Consider the following 21,425-nt stretch of genomic DNA (forward strand, 5'->3'; position numbering starts at 1 on the left):
CAAGGCTTTCCGGGCTCTGTTCCATGACACCCACCCTGGGGAGTCTAAGCCAGCCATGCACCATCGTCGGCCGAGCCTGTCCCAGAGCAATGAGACGGCCACCAGATGTGTTATTCAACCTCCGGTTTGCAGGGCGGTCTGCCTCCCATGTGACTCTTGATGTGTGGGTCCGTCTTCACAGTGGTGCTTCTGTAGGAAACATGTGATGTCGGGATGTGATGTCTGCAGGAAAGATGTGGGTCACCAGCCAGGGATGGGACGCCCTGGGGTTAGATCCAGCCCAGGTGCAAATACACTGTGGGTCAAAGCCCCCGGAAGCAGCTGGGAACCCCATTTGAATGTACTAACTTCCCGTCCGCATTTCAAGAATCACCTGGAAACGTCGATTCTTGTCTTCACAGGTGAGGAGCGGGGCCGCTGCTTCACCATAGAGTATGTGATGCCCATGAACACCCAGCTGACATCAGAGTCCACCGTCAATGTTTTAAGTAGGTGCCTCAGACTTTCTGACCTGGGTCACTGGCTTCCCAGAGCAGAGCAGGGCGAAGGGAAGAGTCGGGGCGACCAGGCTGCTTTGCAAGAGCTAACGCCCTTTGACTCAGCCGGCGGTGCTGGCCTGAGCTCACCAGAGCTCACTCTGCCAATTATTCTTGCAGTGGTGATGACGGTCTTGTGACCCAGGCAAGGGAGAGGGCATTCTGCCTCGTGTCTTAGCCCGTGCGGGCTGCTGGAACAAAATGCCACAGACCAGGTAGTTTATCAACAACAGAAATTTCTCTCAGTCCTAGAGTCCGCAAGTCCAAGATCAAGGTGCCGGCACGGTCACGTTCTGGTGAGGGCCCCCTCCCTGCTACAGCCGGCGCCTTCTTGCTGTGTTCTCACGCAGATAAAGGGGAGAGGGAGCTCTGGGGGGTCTCTTTTATAAGGGCATTGATCCCAGTCATGAGGGTTCCACCCTAAGCATTCAAGCTATAGCACTCAGGGAGCTAACGCAAACTCTCTGGCCCCCAAGAAGGTTGACTTCACGGCCTTTGCCTCACCAGGGCTGATTCTGAACCACCCGCCTCCACCAGTATGAACTTGCAATACAATTCTGATACTAATCACTCCAAGTTAGCACAAAGTCACAGTCTAAGTTCTCAGCCCCCAACCGGACTGCTCTCACTTCACACACCAGCTGGAAGTTTGGAAGTCACCAGGGCCACCAACATTTCTGACAAGCTGGCTACAAGTCAGGGGTTCCTGTGACCCCCTCAGGTTCAAAAAGTTGCTAGAACCACTTGTAGAATTCAGGAAAGTGCTATACTTATCACAGTTTTATTATAAAGGATACAGATCAAGATCAACCAAATAAAGAGGCACGTAGGGTGAGATCTGGGAGGGTACTGAATGCCGAGTCTCCATGTCTTCTCCCCACGGGATCAGGACGCGTCACCATCCTGGCACATGGATGTGTCCACTAACCAGGAAACACAACCAGGCTTTGGGGCCGAGTTTTTACTGGGCTTCATTACAGAGGCAGGTTGAGTGAGCTATCAACCACATGACTGAACACAATCTCCCCCTCCTCTTCCCAGAGTCGGGCCTGTATCACATGGCTCAAAACCCCTAAACTTCTAATCCCATGGTTGGTCTTTCCAGCCCCCATCCTGAGTCAGCTGATTGGAAGAAACTCGGTGTAGTCAGGGAGCCCACTATGAATATCAAAGACACTCTTATCACTTGGGAAATTCCAAGGATATAGAGGTCATCTCTCAGGAACCAAGGACAAAGATCAGAGACATTTAATATGCAGACCATTCCCAAAATTGAAGAAAACCAAGGCCAGGAACTGTCTCCTGCACCACTCAGAGATAGATGCCTTTGCCCATGGAGAATACCCCCAGGAGAGGAAATGAGAAGGGTGACCAGGCCCTTCCACAGCTGCCATATTGGATGCCTAGTAGTTTGTGCTGGGAGAAAAGACAGAAACATGTTGGCCCTTGAAATCAGACCTCCCAGCCCTGCCTCAGGGACAGAAGCCCTGCCAGCACTGGGAGGTCCCCAGGCCCCCCAAGGAGGGTATGGAGCCCAGAGAACTGGGCCAGCCAGAAGACTTCAGGGACCGGTTGGCAAACACTTCCAGGAACACTTGAACTGGGTGGGTGAGCAGGAAGTAAGGCCGTGGGAAGCTGACAGTATCCTCTTGTCCCCTCGATTAGAAATGATTCGTTCGGCCACACCATTCCCTCTGGTCAGCCTCTTCTTCATGTTCATTGGGTTTATCCTGAGCAACATTGGACACATCCGTCCCCATAGGACTATACTGGCCTTTGTCTCCGGCATCTTTTTTATTCTCTCAGGTAAGACGTGCTGTTTTCTTTCGTGCACTCTGGACTCTTGATCAATGGCTCTGCTCTGGGAAGTACTGATCACAGCTGTGGATCAACCCCTGGCCCTGGAGCCACTGAGTTAGTGCCCCAGGAAGAACTGAGTCACAGTGAGGGACACCGCTGATGACCTCACGTCCATCCATGACCCTGCGAGAAGAGAGACCTAACAGGCTCACCTGGGGCAGAGTGGGGATTACAAGCCTGGGCTGTCTCCTCACGCCTCACTGTTACCACCTCTTGCTTCTTAGTTCCACCAGTAGTGAGCCTACTTATTTTTGAAGGGGGTATTTCTTCCTCATTTTGCAAGAAAGTGCAACCTGCCTTTGGAATACTGACCCCTTCACTCCCAGCCCTGAGCTATCCTACAGGAGACTCCTACTGTCCCCTTCACTTTCCAGTCGCACCCCATGCCCAGGTCCCTTAAATATGGATCTATCTTTTTGGATTGACACCAGGTTGTCTTTGTCTTTCTTTCTTTCGTTCTTTCGTTCTTTCTTTCTTTCTTTCTTTCATTCATTCATTCATGATATCTACCAGACTTTATTCTGGTATTGGCATCATTGCCTCCAAGAAGGTCAGCATAGTGGGAGATCTAAACAAGTAGACAGTGAATTTGAACACAGCAGAAAAAGGACTATGATAGCAGTCAGCCAGAACTGCTATGGGGCCAAGAGCAGTGGCTGAAACTCAGACCAAGGGTTGATCAGGGAAGACGACCAGGAGAAGGCGAGCTGAAGGATGAGTAGGAATTAGGTAAAAGAGTGAGGTTGGGGGTGGGGATGAAAAGGGAGCCTGGAGGAAAGAGAGAGGATGGAGCGGGGGGGGGGGAAGGTGCAACGTGGTGGGAGAAGAGATGGGATGTGAGGTCGCCTTACAGATTTTGGACGTTGTGAGAAACTTCAGAAGGATGTTGAGCTGAGGGATGATATGATCATATTTGGGGATTTGGGAGTGACCACCTGGGGAATGAAGGGAGAGGGGGATGCAAGACAGGGGCAGGGAGAGCAGGTGAGAGGTTATTTTGGTGGCACAGGAGAGAGGTGACGGTGGCCCAAACTAAGGGGATGAGAGGAGAGAAGAGGGAGTGAAAGCATTCAGGTGACATTTGGAGGGTAAACTCAACAGGACAAGGACTAGGTTTTCAAGGGAAGAGTCAACGGTGGTGCCAAGTTCTTGCTTGGGCAGTGGGTGGATGACGTGCCACATCGTTGATCTAGGGACCACGGGAGAAGAAGCAGATTTGGGCCCAGCTCATGAATTTAGTGTAGGAAATGCTGAGTTTGAGGTGTCTGTGTAACATCTGGGAGGAGGCATCCCAAAGGCTAGAGGGTCCATCCGTCCTTCCTTTTCTCCTTCCTTCCCTCCTTCCTTCATTCCCTCCTTTCTTTTCTCCTTCCTTCCCTCCCTCTTTCCTTCCTTTCTTTTCTCCTTCCTTCCTTCCCTCCCTCCCTCCCTCCTTCCTTTTCTCCTTCCTTCCCTCCCTCCTTCCTTTCTTTTCTCCTTCCTTCCCTCCCTCCTTCCTTTCTTTTCTCCTTCCTTCCCTCCCTCCTTCCTTCCTTCCCTCCTTCCTTCCTTCCTTCCTTTTCGCCTTCCTTCCTCCCTCCCTCCCTTCCTTCCCTCCCTCCCCTCCTTTCTTCTCCCTTCCCCTCCCTCCCTCCCTTCCTTCCTCTCCCTTTTTTTCTCCCTCCATCCTTTCTTCCACTCATCTGTCCATCTTTTTTTCAACTGACCCATCCATCTTCCATCCATTCTTCCATCTATTAATCCATTCATCCACCTTTCCATCCATCAATCCAACACATATTTATTGAGCACCTGCAGTGTCCTGCCCTCTGCATGGTGATATTTCTACCTAGTCTAAGAGGTACAGACTCAGGGGTTAAACTTTTCCTTTACCTTTCTATGAACTTAAAATAGTCAAGGCTGTACAGTAGCTTCAAGGCACCTGAAGTTTTTCAGAAGCAGGCAACAGGATCAGAAATCTCAGAGTGAACTGGGCCACCTGAAGTTGTTTTCATGATAACAATAACGAGGATTCCCTTGGGCCAGCAATGATTCCAATGTGAGTTAAGCACCAAGGAAGGCTTGAATCACACCTATTTTCCTTTAATGTTCCCCTACAAGATGCCCTAGTTTAATCATGTGAGTGGAATTAAGCCTGACCAGCTCAAAACAGAGTAATTAATTATGTCCTGATTCAGTTACAGTAACTAATTGAATGCCTGAGGCAGTCACTTGCACCACGGCACAGGAGTTGGGGCCCCACTGGCCTCTTGATTTAACGCTTGCCAGAATCTGGGCAAACTCTGGCTTAACCTCTCCTGCCTTACAATCTCAGTATGCCGCACCCATGGTCAGCTGGGCTGTGAAGACCACGGGCCACTTGGTCTCCACAAGGAGGTCACCACCCCCTGCTGGAGATAGGGATTGGACGCCCTGGCCGCCTCTACCAAGGGAGCCCGTCTCATTCCTCAGTTTAGCAAAAGCCACGTGCTAGTTCAGTGGTCTGCACCCTTACTTCACATTATCATTAAGAGAGCACAGTGCCAGGGGCCCAGCCCAGGCCAAGTGACTCAGAATGTTCAGGGATGGGGCTCAGGCAAGTATGTCTGACAGGTCATCGTAGTGGGCAGGTGGGTTGAGACCCACGGGGCTTCCCTGGCCCAGAAGGTGGCTGGATGGGGAGCTTTCTTAGCAACTGTCTACTTTCTAGAAGGTCATGGTCTCAACAAGGTCTTTAGGAGGAGAGCTCCTACTCTCGTTCTAGTCCAGAAGGAGACCATTGTTACCACAAGGCCCACAGCTTCCTTCCTGAACCCCAAGGGGAGGTGGGTGCCCCATCCCACCCGGGCTTCTTCCCTAAGCACCCCCTTGCCCTTGCCCCAGGCCTCTCTCTGGTGGTGGGCCTGGTGCTGTACATCTCCAGCATCAACGATGAGATGCTCAACAGGACCAGGGACACGGAGACCTATTTCAACTACAAGTATGGGTGGTCGTTTGCCTTTGCTGCCATCTCTTTCCTTTTGACAGAGGTAACCTTCCCCCAGCAGGCTGGGTGGGGGCAGGGCCACTCAGTGGGGGTGGGGGGGGCTGGGTGGGGGCGGGGCAGGAAGACACTCGGTGGCGGGGGCGGGGGGGGGGGGGACGCACTCGCTGCCCTTCCTCCTCCCCGGAATGTATCACTCTCTTCACCCCCGCCCGCTCCTCCAGGACATCCCAGTTCTGTGCCCGCATGCATGTCCCTCCCAGCTCCAGCTGCTCTGGTGGCTGTGTCCTGTGCAGGCCCCAGCTGGGGAGCAAGGCCAGGCCCCCCGGCAGTGAGCTCTCCTCTGCTCTCTCCTCACTGTAGAGCGCTGGGGTGATGTCCGTGTACCTGTTCATGAAGAGGTACACCGCCGAGGACATGTACAGGCCTCACCCCGGCTTCTACCGTCCCCGTCTGAGCAACTGCTCCGATTACTCAGGCCAGTTCCTGCACCCGGACGCCTGGGTCCGGGGCCGCAGCCCGTCTGACATCTCCAGTGATGCCTCCCTGCAGATGAACAGCAACTACCCAGCCTTGCTCAAGTGCCCCGACTATGACCAGATGTCATCCTCCCCCTGCTGAGCCTCACCGCCTTCCTCCCTGGACCGTGGACAACCAGACGGCCCTTCCCATGCTCCCCTGATGGTCTGTGAGCCCCAGGCCCTTGGTTGACAGGCCCAGGCTGTCCCCACCACGCTTCGCTCTTGTCCCTTGACCCGTGTCGTCTCCAAGTTTCCCCAAGAGCGGCTCTCGCTGCCCCCAGCGTGGGGTCAGGAGTCTGGAGCCAGCGGACAAGCTGATCGGCTGAGAGTGTGGGCGTGGCCCCGCCTCTCGGGTGCCAATCACTCCTGCAGCTCTCCCCTTCCTTGGGAGACGTGGCTGTTCCAGCTGTGTTATCTGTCCCCACACACCTTCCTCCGTGGCCCCAGGCCGAGACGAGCTCTGAGATGCCGAGTTCCTTACACAGACCCAGCCGGACCTGTGTGCCTACCAACTAGCCTGGCCCCCGTGTTCGTGTTCTGGACCATCAGGGAGAAAGGTGAATCTCATACGGAGGTCTGGCTGGTTCAGAATTGCCAAGCAGTGTTCCTCGTGAAATCCCTTATCCGTTTTCCTTACCCACGTCGGTCTGCGCAACACGCCGTCCTGTCCTCCCCGCCCCCCTCCACCCCATAGGCTGTGAATCTTCTGCCCTCTCTTCCCACCAGGACTCGGCTGCCCCAGCTTTGTCCCTACCGGGCTAAGTTGGGGGGGGGATTCTGAGGCTACTCTGAGAAAGTCACAAAGAGGTGTTAATGGCTGATGATGTCTTAATATGTATGGCCCCTATACCGTTTTTAACAGGGGTCTTTAATGCCTTAACCCAAGAAGTGACTCTGACAAGGAGAATTTCAGACTTTGGCTGGTCCCAGTTAGTACCATCAGGCACTATTTCAGGCCCTGGGGATACTGTCCCTGCTCAAATGGGCAGTATTTCCTGTCCAAGGCCCTAAAATAGAATCCTATAGACACACATCTATACCACCTAAGTAGAAGGCAGCTTTCAAAGAGGCTGCCTGGGATTTGGAGCTGGATTTGCCAACACCTGGTGCATTTTGAGTCTAAACAAGCCAGACTTGGAAGGATCCAGCCGCTCTCTGTGAACATTTGGGGGTTGCCCTTTAATCCTAACACAGGGCAGTATCCGCTTGCTGGACTTGGCTGGGGCCTATGTCGGCAACTAGATGGTTCCAGAGGAGGCATGGTGATGCCCGTTTCCCTAGTAGCAAAGCTGGGCTGGGGGGTACCAGGCCCTCTCCATGAAATGCAGCGGGGCGGGTGGGGAAATCCTGCACCGCAGGATGTGACCCCAGTTCTCCAGGCATCTTCTCAGCGTGTGTAGTTCCGGCTTTGAGATTGCGAGTAGCGAAACAAAGCCAGGCTCTCTGCCATGTGTTTTTTGCATTGCCAGCTTTTCGGTCTTTCTCTTGCTCTCTTTAAGATAGCATTGGGTTCCAGGTTCGCAGGGCCACCGCGGGCAACACGTGGGCCCTGGAAAGCTGTACCAAAACCCACACATCTGTGGGTACGGACTTGGAAAGGACAGTCTATTCGTTTTCTAGAACTGCCGTAACAAAACACCGCAGACCCGATGGCTCAAAACACAGACCGTTATTTTCTCACAGTCCTGGAGACCGGAAGTCAGAGATCAAGGCGTCAGCAGATTCGCTTTCTCTCCCTGGCTTGCAGATGGCCCTCTTCTGGATGTGTCCTCACAGGGTCTTTCTTCTGCTTGTGTGCCCACCCCTGGTGTCCACATTCCCTCTTATAAGGATGCCAGTCAGATTGAATTAGAGCCCATCCTAAGAGAGCCCGGTTTTACCTTCATCACCATGTAAAGGCCCTGTCTCCAAATACGGTCACATTCTGAGGTTCTGGAGGTGAGGGCCTCAACACACTACTTTGGGGGGCCACACAATTGAACAGGTACGGGCAAGTTGCTTCGTAGCTGGATTATAACACCTGCTTCACAGCACAGTAGAGAAGATCAGAGGAGGCGATTCTGGTCCCAGCTCAGCCACTCACTCAGCACGGATCCTTGGGCAAGCCCCGTCTGCTCTGAGGGGCTTGACCTAAATTATTTTCAAGCCCCCCACTTCGCACACACCCGCCCCCAACTCTGTTGATTCAGCCTCGTGTAGAAAGCTCCAGAATGCCATCATACGTGACTTTTCAATCCTTGCCTTGAAACTGATAGCAACTATAGACCCAACCCAACTTTCCAGTCCATTGGCACCTTGCACATGACCATCGCACTCTGGTTACTGTTTACAGAATAAAACGGAAACCACATTCTTCTCCGCAGTAGAGGCATCGGTTAGTGTACGTGCAGACCAGTAGGTAGCATTTCCGAACTGGACCGCTTGTTTAGATGTGTTCTTCTCCGGTTTTTGTCAATGTGATTACCCTCCTAAGATGCACTTCCCTGTCCCTCATTTCCCTTTCTCTGTCACTGTACTGAGCTTGTGTTTGTGCACCTGGAAAAAATAGAATCCACGCCTAAACACGAGCTGATTGTTGCCTGACATCATTAGGATGGGCCTTTATTGGCCTGGCTGCTGGACTTGCTAAGCCAAGGAGCTCTTACCTTGGTAACATACAGCTTCTGCTTCTCTTACGAACAGGTTCTGGGTCATCGTCCTCCTTCATGCGGGAGGGGGGAAGGTTATCGATCATTGTGGAACCATTATGGTTTCCTTTCCGTCCACACACGAATCTCAGAACTGGGGGTCTGTTTGCAGCCTCCCCACAATCAAATATTAAACTGTGTAATCTCAACTCAGAAATCATAATCTGGCTCCTTTCCCAATGCCCTTGCTGATCTCTTGTTTCCTCAAGAACTCAAGAAAACACATTGATGAGATTTTTTTTTTCTCCCCCTCCAACACTTAAAGAGGGAGGGTAATGAGCTGAAGTCTGATAAATTGGGGAGTAAAAGCACTCAGGGTCACCAGTGGTTGGGCAGGAATAATTCCACTGCTGGCTCCCTCCCACATGGAACTCACCAGCCTCCTCCTTGCCCCGGGGGGGGGGGGGGGACTCCACGACACCCTCTGTCCCACCAGATGGCCTTCAGAGGAATGGGTTGTTATTAGGACTGTGGAGTGAGTTGATGGGGAGGCATTTGGGGGCAAATCCCCAAGTGCCACCAGCTTCTCAGTGATGTGTCGGGGGGGGCCCTTCCTTAATGTTTGGGTAACTCCTTTCTCCCCACATAGAAGTGGTGTATTGGGGTTCTCCAGAGAAACGGAACCGATAGGATGCACCTAGAGATTTATTTTAAGGAATTGGTTCCCATGGTGGTGGAGGCTTGGCAAGTCCAAAATCACCAAAATCAGATGGGGGAGGCCAGCAGGCTGCAGACTCAGGGAAGAGTCGCAGTGTGAGTCTGAAGGCCATCTGCTGGTAGATTTTCTTCTTGCTTGGGGTAGGTCAGTCTTTATTCTATTCAGGCCTTCACCTGATTGGACGAGGCCCAGCACATGCTAAGAAAGAATCCGTGTTACTCAAAGTCCGCTGCCATAAATGGCAATCTCATCTGAAACACACCTTCACAGAAACTGCCAGAATAATCTGGGCACCGTGGCCCAGCCAAGTTGACACTTTAAATGGACAAAGGGCAGATGAGATCCGGGGAAATGGTATTCCATCTTCAGCATTGCGGGGTAGGTGGGGCGCCGGCGTGGCTCAGTCAGTTGAGCATCCGACTCTTGATCCCAGCTCAGGTCATGATCTCGCGGTTCGTGGGGTTGTGCTCCTCGTTGAGCTGTACTCTGACGGTGAGCGCCTGCTTGGGCTCCTCTCCCTCTCTTTCTGCCCCTTCCCCACCCTCTCTCTCTTAAAGCAAATGCATAAACTTTACAAAGAAGAATTGCAGGGTAGCTGTGAGATACAGGAGTAGGGGGAGTCGGCGCATCCCTGCTCACCCATGCACGCACGTGTACGGCCACGCCCAGGGCTCTGTTCTTTCGCAGGCTGTCCCTCCAGCCGAAGCCGTCTCCCCGATGAGTGCGTGGAGCACGTTTGCAGCTCCCCCAGTGTTGGCAGGTATCCTACACTCGGTGAATACATGCCCCCATGCTAACACAACCCTTGAGAAGTTTCTCAGCCTCTGGAACACAAACACTCCGTGAGTGGGGAACAGGTGAATGAGTGGATTCCACCGAACGTGCCAGATGGGCCAGGGCCCAGCCTGCACTGCACGTGTGAAGTCAGCCACGGCACCGAGTCTCAGAGGCCGCCACGGTGCAGACCTGACTCTCCCCAAAGGGGTGGAAGGTGGTGAGCCATAGCTGGGCCAAAGCCCCCGCCCCCCCCCCCCCCAGGACCCAGGATGGGCGCTGGGGCCTCAGGCCCTTCCTTCTGGAAGAATTCTGTTTGCTGGATTCCCACCTACAACTGCCTGCCTCGGCTTCCTCATGTGTACTAAAGGCCGATCTCCCCGTCTGCTTCTGAGCCAGACTTTTCTGCCTGGGTCGCCCGCCCTTGGGTGTTTGCATCCAGCGAGGCTTCTGCTCTGCTGGTTCCAGGATGGCAATGGACCTGAGTTCCCTGCAGGGCACTGCTCCCGCTCTGTGTATTGTCAGCAGCCTAGGGACCTCCTTTTATCATTCATACAACGAGGGAGTTGGATAAAGTCATCTGCAGGTTCTGTCTCCAGCTCAAAAGACTGTAAGTTCTGTAGGCAAAATCCAACCAGGCTCAAATGACAGACCCCCAGCCTCTGCCTCCTGCCAGGGGCACCCAGATGACACCCCCAAAGAATGCAGAATTTAGCTAAGAGAGCACGTACTCGGGGGACCTCAAGGAAGAACAAGATTGTGTATGATAGAATGCAAATGGCAGGCCCCAGAACAGCCGGAGGGGAGAGGAGGGAGGTTTCAAAGATGAACTCAGCTGTCCCCTTCTCAGCCAATGGGAATGGGAGGCAGTGGAGCTTCTCAATCCAGCGTCTGCTCCCCTGGATGGCGTTATGGGAAGTGAGGCCCTGGTGAGCCAACTCCGGAGGTCAAGAGCCTCCAAGGGGTTCAAGGTCAAGAGGCACCACCTTGGTGCCAAAAGAAGGGCAAGAAAAATCTTTCCCAGCTGAAAGGTACCCAAAATGTGACTATGTCTGTTAGGAGATGAAAGTTTCCAGGTGGGAGTTGGGTGAGGGGAGGGAACTGACAGTTCCCTGGAAAAGCTCATCCTAGAAATGTCATCAGGAGCTCAGTCTTGGCCTTGGTTGGCAGATGAGATGCTGGCTGATTATCCCAGTGGGCTGAGGGCTCGGGGATAGGATCCGTGGCTTCCTCTGCTGAGTCCCAACCCAGCCTTTCCACCTCAGAGCTGGGCTTCAAGCCTCCAGCTACCCCCTCCGGGAAAACCAGTGGCACATTTCAGGCCTCAGTTTCTCCACCCATAAGATGGACAGCCTCCTCGGCCTCTCTGCCCTGGGAAGGAGTGAGCCTGAGTGACAACTTAAATGGGAATCCTGGGGGTGCCCGGTGGAGCAGATGTACTGGCTCAGGGCTGAGCACTGGTTCGGAGTCATCATCTCTATGCCCCAAGCTTAGCTGACTTGCCGTGTTTTCCCGGCCCTGCCCCACTCCAACCCCTCATCCTGTGCGTAGCCTGGGAGGGGCTTTCTTCCCATTCCTCTGGCTCTCTCCTCACCAGCAAGGAGCAGTTTTGGGGGGACATATCTGATACCCCATTGTTCACTGACCTTGGCCTTGAGATCCTCCCTTTTTAAAGCCGGTGGAGATCAGATTCTGGCTTATGTGCTGCAACGAATAGGTCATTTCAATGGCAAAAGTAATAGTTTGACTCAAACTGCTTTAAACAATAGGAGTATTTCTTATCTTCACGTCAGGAAGGCCAGGAGTAGGTGTGGGTCCAAGGACTGGCTAATTCATGGGCTCAATGATGCCATCAAAAACCCAAGTTCTTTCCATCTCTTGGGGGTGCCGCCATTGACTTTATCCTCAGGTTGGCAGCAATCCCAAGGGTCCTATCTAGATACAACAACATCAGAAGGAAGTGAAGGACTATCTCTTCTTCCGTGGCTTTCTTAGGAAGAAAGACCAATTTCCCAGAAGTCTCCACCTCTGGGGTCATGTGCCCATCGATAAACCACCATCTGGCAAAGGGAAGGGGTGACCACATACTCCAGTCATCTATCGAAATAACGAGTTACCCCAAACCTCAATAGCTTCATCGCAATCATATCACTATTTCTGACACTTTGGGGGGCTGACTGGGCTCAGCAAGATGGTTCTCACTCAGGATCTCTCAGGGGGTTAGAGTCAGCGACTATCATCTTCAAAACTTCCTTGCTCACTTGTCTGGCAATTATGTCCACCGGGACCACAGCCAGGGCTGTCGGCTGGGACACCTATGCACAGTCTCTTCACAAGGCCTGGTCTTCCTTGGAGCATGACAGCTGGGGTCTGAGAGTGAACATCCTAAAAGACAGGCAGTATTGCCTTTCTTTGAAGTAACCTTGGATGTCATCTGGTGTCCTTTCCATCATAATCACCAGATCACCCAAATGTAAGGGGAGAGAACACAGATCCTGCCAGTTTGAGACATGATGCGTGTCAAAGTCCTGTTGTGAAGACAGGGACATGAGAAAGGAATCTGTTGTGGCAACCACCTTAGAAAAATACAATGTGCTGCACTATGATTGGCTTTGACCAATTGTTCTTCCAGGTATAGATTCTGATTTTGTTCTGAGCTGGGCGCTGAGACTGTTTCTCTAACAATTTCCAGGTGATGTCAAGACTGTGCCATGCTCTAGGCTCTAGGGACTGGGTTCCAGTCACATGAGCTTTTTTTTTTTTTTTTTTTTTTTTTTTTTTTTTTTTTTTTTTAAGCTCCCAAGGTGGTTCTCGTGTGAAAGCAGAGTTGATAACCACTGGCTTCGATCTACCAGGATTTCCCCCTTCAGATTGAGGATAAAGCCCCTTCTGAGTCTGGTCGGGGAGCACTGCTTCCCAAACAAAGTAGAGGAAAAGAAGGGGAAATGATCCTGGGTGGGCAACCAGAGAGGCTAAAGGCCCAGGCATCTTCCTTGCTCCCTCCCAACCCACGCAGACCCTGCCTCTTTAGATAAGGCTATGCCATGGGCAAGATGTCAAGTCCATGGGCACATTCCCGGCCTCTCTGCTCCTGGGCCCTTTCCCTGCTGAGCTGGTACTCATCAGGATGCAGGAAGGGCCTGCCTTTGAGAAAGAGGACAGCAGTGCTCAGCATTCTGGAGCCAGTATTCTCTCTGCCCCCACTTTCAGGGCCAAGGGATGGACTTCTGGCTCTGAGTAGGCCTTAGATGCTCAGAAATGACCTTACAGTCTCAGGGCTCCGACACAGAATTTAAACCAGTCTTCATCACTGGTCTTTGAATAATTCATTTCACACTCAGCAATCATAATAAGAACAAGGCTTGAGGGCTTTGGAGGTTTCTGATCAGGCAACAAAGAGACCATGTATGACAGTCTTCTCAGCAGACTGGACTTGGCTCAATTTTTATATTAAGTCCACCCACATCCACACATCCACCTCCTACCCCATATTAGACACGATAGAATCCGTGTGAAAATACTATGGAGTCTATTTTTTAAAAGATGACAACTATGTGTTTAAAAGGTAAAAGTCCTCCTCAGGACTATTTATCTTATTTGTCTTATTTGTCTGTTATTTGTCTTAACAAAATGGCCAAGAGACAAAATTAAACCAACCCAAGAGGCTCCAGGTGAGTACCACATATTAAATCCAAAGCAATTCTCAGTGCCCTAAATGATCAAGGCTGGATGGTGTCCTACGAGGTCAGGGGCAGATTCGGGGAAAATGGATTCACCATCTTGAATCAAGACACGGTTTCTTGTGAATGTCAGTCTAAGGCCCTACGAGTTCAGCAGAGGGGTCATCGCCAGACATCATCATCGGCGTGCATGTAAAGCCCTTATTCAGAGCGTCTGGCACGTAGTAGGGGTTTTGCGAGCATTCCTTCATTTAGCCCTGTCAATCCGGTTCGTGAAAGGACACTGACATTTAAAGAGGGTTGGGGGCTTGCTCATAACCACACAGATGATATTTGCGGTGCTCTGAAAGCCCTGTTTTAATTGGTTGCTACCTGCAGTTCTAAATGCCCCACACGGCCAAACCGTCCACTTCCATAATCAGAGAACTAGTCCAGGCTCCCGTTCAAAGATTGATGGGGAAGAAAAGGTCTCAATAAGTGGGAAAGAATGGTGAGGTGCCATTCTCCTGAAAGCTCTCCACTTATTACTCTCATCTCTGCTGGAAAAACTCACTGCTTCGTCCTTCACACTCACACACAGCACTTACGACACCAGATGCGTGTCGGTTTCCCCACACCAAGCTGGGTGTCCCACAATTCAATTCCACTCTGACATTAACCAGAGTTGGCGCAGACTCAACAGGTTAAGAGGGTTCGGTCCTGTGAGACTGTCCCCCACTTCTGATGCCAACTACAAGAAGGTCTCCAGGTTACGCCCAACTTCTGTCCAACTTGGCTACAAATCAGGGGTTCTTATGACTTCACTCCTTGGATCCAGTCACTGGCTAGAGCAGTTCACAGAACTCAGGGAAACACACTTCCCAGTTTATTAGATGATAAAGGTCATGATAAGGATGCAGATGAGCAGGTGGATGAAGGGATACACAGGGCGGGCGAGGTCTGGAAGAGTCCTGAACACCGGAGCTTGTAGCCCTGTGGAGTTGTAGTGTGACACCCTCTGGGCACATGAGTGTGGTCACCAACCCAGATGCTCTCCAAATTTCCTCCTTCGGGATTCTTATGGAGTCTTCATCATGTAGGCCTGGTCAATCGTTAGCCCAATTTCCAGCCCCTCTTCCCTGCTTGCAGGATAGGGGGTAGGGCTGAAAATTCCAGGCTTCTAATCATGCCTCGGTCTCTCTGGTGACTAGCCCCCATCTTGAAGCTATCCAGGATCCCACCCAGGGTTGCCTCATCAAACAAAAGACTCTCCCATCACCCAGGAAATTCCAAGGGATTTAGGACCTCTGTGCCAGGAACCAGAGAAGAGACCACCATGTGTATTTTCTACTATTTCACACAACCAATGTTGGAAATGGATGTACAGCTCCACGTTTTCCTGCATGCTGGTCCCTCACTGCACTCTCCTCTTTTTTTTTTTTTAATTTAATTATTTTTTAATGTTTATTTTTGAGAGAGAGACAGAGACAGAGCGCGAGCAGGGGAGGGGCAGAAAGAGAGGGAGGCACAGAATCCGAAGCAGGCTCCAGGCTCTGAACTGTCAGCACAGAGCCCCACGCGGGGCTTGAACCCACGAACCATGAGATCATGAGCTGAGCTGAAGTCAGACACTTAACTGACTGAGCCACTCAGGCGCCCCTGCCCTCTCTCCTCTTGACAGCTCCTGGAGGAAGGCTCACAGCCCATGTTTGGCCTGACTGGTGAGAGTGTGACTGGCGTCATCCCAGTTGCCCAATGACCTGATCCTCATAGTGCTGGGGAGTCAGCCTCAGATGCTGGCCATGAGCACTCAGTGGACTCTGTCCTCCAGGCCCCATTTTCCAGGCTGAATCCCAGGACACTGTGAAGCAAATAGCCGGTACAAGCACACGGAAAGGGAGGCCTTGACAGTCTGAAGCCCACCAGCTGGAGAGGAGGAGGGAATATTTCCGTTTGCTCAACAGAACGTTTCCTGAAACACCATATGTGTGAGCTCCCATGCTGCTGGCTGCGTGAAGTGCAAAGAAAAAAGTGTAGCACAAATGAATTTTACTCCAACACTACTTAAGTGTGACAAATGTCACCTTGTTTTTCTAAATCAAATTAAGTCTGACCTTGAGCCCCACCCCCCCTTAACTGGGTGGCGGGAAGTTCAGTGTCTCCAAGCGTTGCCCAAAATCCCAATGGGGAGGGCATGACAGAGGCCATCGGACAGCTGGAAATCCACAGCCCAGCCCAGGGTAGGCGCTAGGGTCCCTGCAGAGGCAAGGACATCCATGCCTGGTGTCCAATGGCCTCAGAAACACCTGCCTTGGGCCTGTGAGGGACTCTAGTCTCAACCACTCTAGGATCCCACCTATTACACTCTCTGGTTCATTTCCTTCCCAGGATGGGGACTGTCCCCAGAGTTGGCTGTTCTCCCTGACCTCTTCCAAGGACTTCCTTCCAGCTTGTCCCCTTGGAAAGATACTCTGTATTCTCCCTCAGTGGGTCCGTAGAAACAATGGTGGATTCTCTTTCCGGGATCGGGGGGGAAAAGAAAGAGATGAGAAAATGATCAAAGCATTCGTAATAATTTACCCTGTTAGACTATTAATAATAATTAAATTAGTACTAACGTATTATTTTAGCTATTGTTACCATTTATTTAGTAACTACTATTATGTCAGCATCTATGCAAGCAGTTTATCCTACATCATTTCATTTTATTTATGGATTCCAAACCCTAGAGCAGAGTTGAGTTAATTACACTCTCTGGGGGTGCCTGGGTTGCTCAGTTGGTTGAGTGTCTGACTCTTGATTTAGGCTCAGGTCATGATCTCATAGTTTGTAAGATCCTGGGGCTCTGTGCTGAGAGTGCAGAGCCTGCTTGGGATTCTCTCTCTCCCTCTCTCTCTGCCCCTCCCCTGCTCACACCCACACGCCCCCCCCTCTCAAAAGTAAATAAATATTTTTTAAAAATTACACTCTCTAGTTCATGGTACGTGAACTGGTCTCTCACTGGTCCACAAAGGCTTGGCTCTTGGTTTTTTATTTATGCATGTGTTTTTCCTTTCTTCTCCTACCCCATGAGTAACCACTCAAATGTATTTCATAAGGTAACTTTTTGTTTATCTGTTGCTCCTTAAATGTGTGTTGTTGAGTTTTTTTGCATGTAATGTGAATTCGAATAAATGGTTTCACATTATGTCTGTCATTCCCTTTCTTGCTTTTTCATTAACACTGCTGTCGTGATGCTTCTGTTTTTCTCCACGAACTTGTAGTCCATTTCCTCTAATCACCACCTTTTGCCTAAATCCCGGTGAAAATCCCACTGACAGACACCACAAAAATGGGGTTAAGAGGCCAGAGTCAAGAGCTCATCACCCAGACCTTACAGACCTTGTGGCCATTGCCTTGGGATACCAAAGAGTGGAATGCATCACGGGGTATGTGTGCACTTAATTTGACCAAACGCTGCCTAGTTGCTTTTCAGAATGGAGGCCACAGTTTCCATTCCCACAGGCAAAGCATGAATGCTTCTATATTCCACTCCCCGCCCCCCCTACCCCGACTAAAACAGTCCAGCATTCCTCAATGGCAGCCCCGTTGACATTTTGGCTCAGATGATATTTGTTGTGGGGGCTGTCCTGTGCATTGCAGGATATTTAGCACGTTCTTGGCCTCTACCCCGTTGACACCAGTGGCACCTCATCCTCCATCGTGGCGACCAACAATGTCTCCAGATGCTGTTCTCTGCAGGGGGTAGGCAGGGTGTCCCTAGTTAAGAACCACATAGGCTTATCTAGCTTTCTCTTGTTTGTCATCTAGTGGGTTGCACCAACTACTCCACGAGGGGAGCATTATAATACCTTCTTCCAGCAGAGGAAACTCAGAGAAGGTAAGTGATTTACCTGCAGCCACATATCCGAGAAGAACACTCTCTGAGCCTTCCAAGAGCTCACAGTTTCGCATGGAAGACACATCATCCAATCAAAGATCTTCTGTGGATGGATGGGCCAGCCTCATAATCTGGGAACATGAAAGAAGGAGGGTTAATTCTCCCAAGAGTAGCGGGGAGGGAAGGGAAGAGACAGCAGAAAATGGCGGTGTCCTTGAGCCGGTCTTCAGAGGATGGGAACTGGAGGCTAGATTGTCTGATGCCAAACCCGAGGTTCCTACCACTGTGCTATGAGGTCCCCTTCTGCAGGTGAGAGTATACGTTCATCTTCAAGAGCTTGGGAAATACAGACAAATGAGAGCAGGGAAAGAAACCATGCATAGCCTCACTACCCAAACAAATCCACTATTTTAAAAACACTGCTGAGTTTTTAAAAATGTCAGCCAGGGGTGCCTGGTGGCTTAGTTGATTAAATGTCCAACTCAGGTCATGATCTCATGGTACATGGGTTCGAGCCCTGCGTAGGGCTCCGTGCTGACAGCACGGAGCCTGCTTGCTTGGGATTCGCTCTCCCTCTCTCTCTGCCCCACTCCCCTGCGTTCTTTCTCAAAATAAATAAATGAACTTAAAAAACTAACAATTTTTTAAAAATTAAAAAATGTCAACCTTATTCAAAAGTAGACAACATAGTACAGTGAGCTCTCCTGCACCCATCACCCAGTTTCAACCAGGATGAACACATGTCCAACCCCTGATTGTTTAGAAGCAAACCCCAAACATCACATCATTTCCTCTAAAAGCATGTCACAGTTACCTATATACGCTCAGATTCTTTTAAAATCACAATACCGAGAGGCACCTGTGTGGCTCAGTTGGTTGGGCGTCCAGCTTCAGCTCAGGTCATGATCTCACCATTCATGAGTTCGAGCCCCGCGTCGGGTTCTGTGCTGACAGCTCAGAGCCTGGAGCCTGCTCCGGATTCTGTGTCTCCCGTGCTCTCTGCCCCTCCCTTACTCACACTCTATCTCTGTCTCTCAAAAATGAATAAGTGTTAAAAAAAATTTTTTTTAAATCACAAAGCCAATAATAACACACTTCAAGAATACCTTAAGTTTGACATCTGAAATTGGGAGACGTGAAGTTAGTAACCCTTGACAGTCATGGTCCAGATCCATTATTTCATTGGCGGTTGCAAAATGTGAGTGTTCTAATACTATTCTTTCTTCATTGACGAGCTGGAATACAGTTCCAGAGAAACGTCCCCTCATCTGCTTTCTGCTTTCTGTACCTTGATTGTCACTCTGTTCTGTAGCTGCATGTGCCCTGTCGTATGGATGTGCCCAGTCTCCAACCGATGGACATTTGGGTTGATTCAGCCAAAACATCCACTAAGGGGTACCATTTTGCCAGCCCTCACTCAGAAACCATTCTTTGACGTTATCTCTATTTTCAACACAAATCTCCAAGTTGTAAATTTTAGTGCGATGATTCTCTCTGGCCCCTGTGCTTTCCTCTGTTCCAAGGCCATTAGCCACCATGAGTTCTCCTCTAAGTCCACCCTGGTTAAATGGCTCAAGAATGGCCACTTCTCTGCCAGCCTTCGGAGAGGCCCAGGGCAAGGCTGGAAGGCCATTCCCTGGAAGGCTGGGTGAGTTTCAGGTTCTCCCGTCACAGGGTGACATTGTCAGGAGCTCCCGCCCCCCACGTGGAGAGGGGACTTTCCTGGAGGCCCCTCCAGCTGTGACTCACCAGCTCCTGAGCCCAAACCCATCGGGGGAACTACAAATGGATTCTGGAGAACAGGGAGTGAAAGCCACCTCTGTGTGGGAGAGGATGTTATAATATCAGGCTGTCGCCAAATTAACGTTATTAAACAAATGCATAAAAATAGCAGCCATAATTATTCCTATACAGTAGCTCAATCTGGAACTTTCCGTGCGTTTCTGTGCCCCCTAAACATAGGGCTGTCGCTATTCCTGCTCCTTTGGTTCTTCCTCCTTTCCTCTCTCTAAGATGTTGCAGAGGAAAGAGCCCCACCTCCATCTCGCAAGCTCCCGGAACCGCTTTGTTGCCTTGGGAAAGAAGAACAGGATGAAGACTAAGGTTTCTTCAGTACCTGCTATGTGCCAGGCCCTTTACATATGAAATTCCACTTAATCCTCGGAACAATCTAATGAAGGAAGTACTGTTATTCCCATCAGACAGATTAGCAAACTGAGTCCTAAAGAGGTCATGTTAACTTAATGGCCACTGGCTTGTAGATATGAAAGCCCAGGTTTGACCAACTCCAGAACCTTTGCCCTTTGCCATTCTGCTCCACTGCTCCTCTGACGGGTATCTCCCCAACCTCCTCCTCCACCTCTCTATGGACGCCTCCCATCCAGGCACCTGCCCACAGCACCACGGCTTTTCGAGCTGGCTCTGTCCCAAGTGAGTCCCGTGTGTCCCTGCTCGTGGCCTGGCCACTGCCCCAGGTCAGCCCCAAGGCCAGGCTTGGGCCAGAGCCCCTTATAGGGGAGCAGGGCAGGAGGGAAGGGGCCCACGCAGAGGCCGCCACGCTGGTGCGAGAACAGCAGGTCACGGCGGAAAGGCCAGAGCCTCAGAAAGTGGGGCCCAAGCCCAGCTCTGGTCACCAGGCCAGCTTGTCCGGCGAGGGTGGCCTCATCATCGAGGGAGCAGGTGCACTGCATCACATAGGGCCGGTCCTCAAGGCAGCAGCCTGATCCTCGGTCAGACAGGTTGCCTCCCCTCTCAGAGCCCTGGGAGCACTGACGCCTGCCTCTACGTCACATGTTAGAAACGTAACAGAGGATTATAGAGAAGGTGGGCACGTAGCCATTGAGGGCCTTCCCGAGAGCCATGCTCCGGGATGAGGACACCAGTGGTCAAACCCAGATCCTGTCCCTTTGGGCTCAAGAAGCTCACAGGTGAGCAGAGCAGAGGATGACGACGGCGACGATGATGATGACAACTATTATTACCGAGTGGTGGCCACCGTGAGCACCACCCGGCCCCGCCCTCCGTGAAGGACTTGTCATCCCCGCAGCCATCAGTCCCTTTCTTTGACCTGCAATGACTGCCCCAGCTGGGAACCGCTCCCCCAGGCCAGCTCAGCTGCTCTGTGTGCAGCGCCCCCTCGGGGTCGAGGCTGGGCTGCTCCTCTGCCCGATACCGTGCCAGGTGGACAATTGCCATCGCACCAGCTCTTTCTCTCGGTCGGCTTCCAGAGGAACGCGCAACAGGATGTCGCTGTAATTATATAAGCGCTGAGCAAATCAGGATCCCCGGGGCTGCCTGCAGGTGAGCTGAGCTGGCGGGATGCACAGGCAGCTGCAGGAACTTGCCACGGAGGACATCTTGTGTATTCCTCTGCCCGGCGGACCCGCTCCCCTTCTGGCCAAGGAGTGGCCGAGGAGCCCGAGCTGGGCCAGTGGTGGCATTCACACCCGGATAAGCTAAGGTGGGGAGCTCCCCTGCCCGCCCCCCACTCCAATGAAGGCAGCTCACTTCTGCACTGATTTCACACCCCAGACAGGTGCCTCCCTGTCCAGGCATCTCAGACAGCCTGCTCTTGATGTCCCCGGTGTCACTTGACTTTCTCCCTCAGAGCTGGCCCTGGAGCTGGACAACTCAGGTAGCCTATGCTCTTTCCTGCCTCAAGCCACTGTGATCTCCGGGTTTCTCGCTGACCTAAGTAGCCACACCAAATAAACCGTGCTTTGCAGCTTCACAGCTGGGAATAGTTCTCGGTCCCTACTGATTGGTCACCTCTTCCGTCCACGTCCCTTTCCCAATCTGCAAGTGCTATGCTATGTATGATTCTGGAACATTCTGCCATCCCTCTGTAGCCCCTCTAAACTGCAATGTCTCTCTTTTTTTAATGTTTGT

At 51.6% G+C, this 21,425-nt stretch overlaps 1 protein-coding gene across 2 annotated transcripts in view; it reads left to right on the forward strand.

The window, feature by feature from the left end:
* Nucleotides 1-8,715, forward strand: part of CACNG5 (calcium voltage-gated channel auxiliary subunit gamma 5) — a 40,998-nt gene extending 32,283 nt beyond the window's left edge. For both annotated transcript variants that reach the window (XM_053892794.1, XM_053892793.1), the window contains 4 exons: nucleotides 402-488; nucleotides 2,202-2,342; nucleotides 5,259-5,404; nucleotides 5,722-8,715. In XM_053892794.1, the coding sequence (XP_053748769.1) occupies nucleotides 402-488; nucleotides 2,202-2,342; nucleotides 5,259-5,404; nucleotides 5,722-5,979 (632 nt within the window). In that variant the 3' untranslated portion in view covers nucleotides 5,980-8,715. The remainder of the gene's footprint in view (nucleotides 1-401; nucleotides 489-2,201; nucleotides 2,343-5,258; nucleotides 5,405-5,721) is intronic.
* Nucleotides 8,716-21,425: the final 12,710 nt, after the last annotated feature.

The sequence above is a fragment of the Panthera pardus genome, unplaced genomic scaffold, assembly GCF_024362965.1.
Source record: "Panthera pardus isolate Hobbes unplaced genomic scaffold, ASM2436296v1 HiC_scaffold_3, whole genome shotgun sequence".
Taxonomy (NCBI): Eukaryota; Metazoa; Chordata; class Mammalia; order Carnivora; family Felidae; genus Panthera; species Panthera pardus.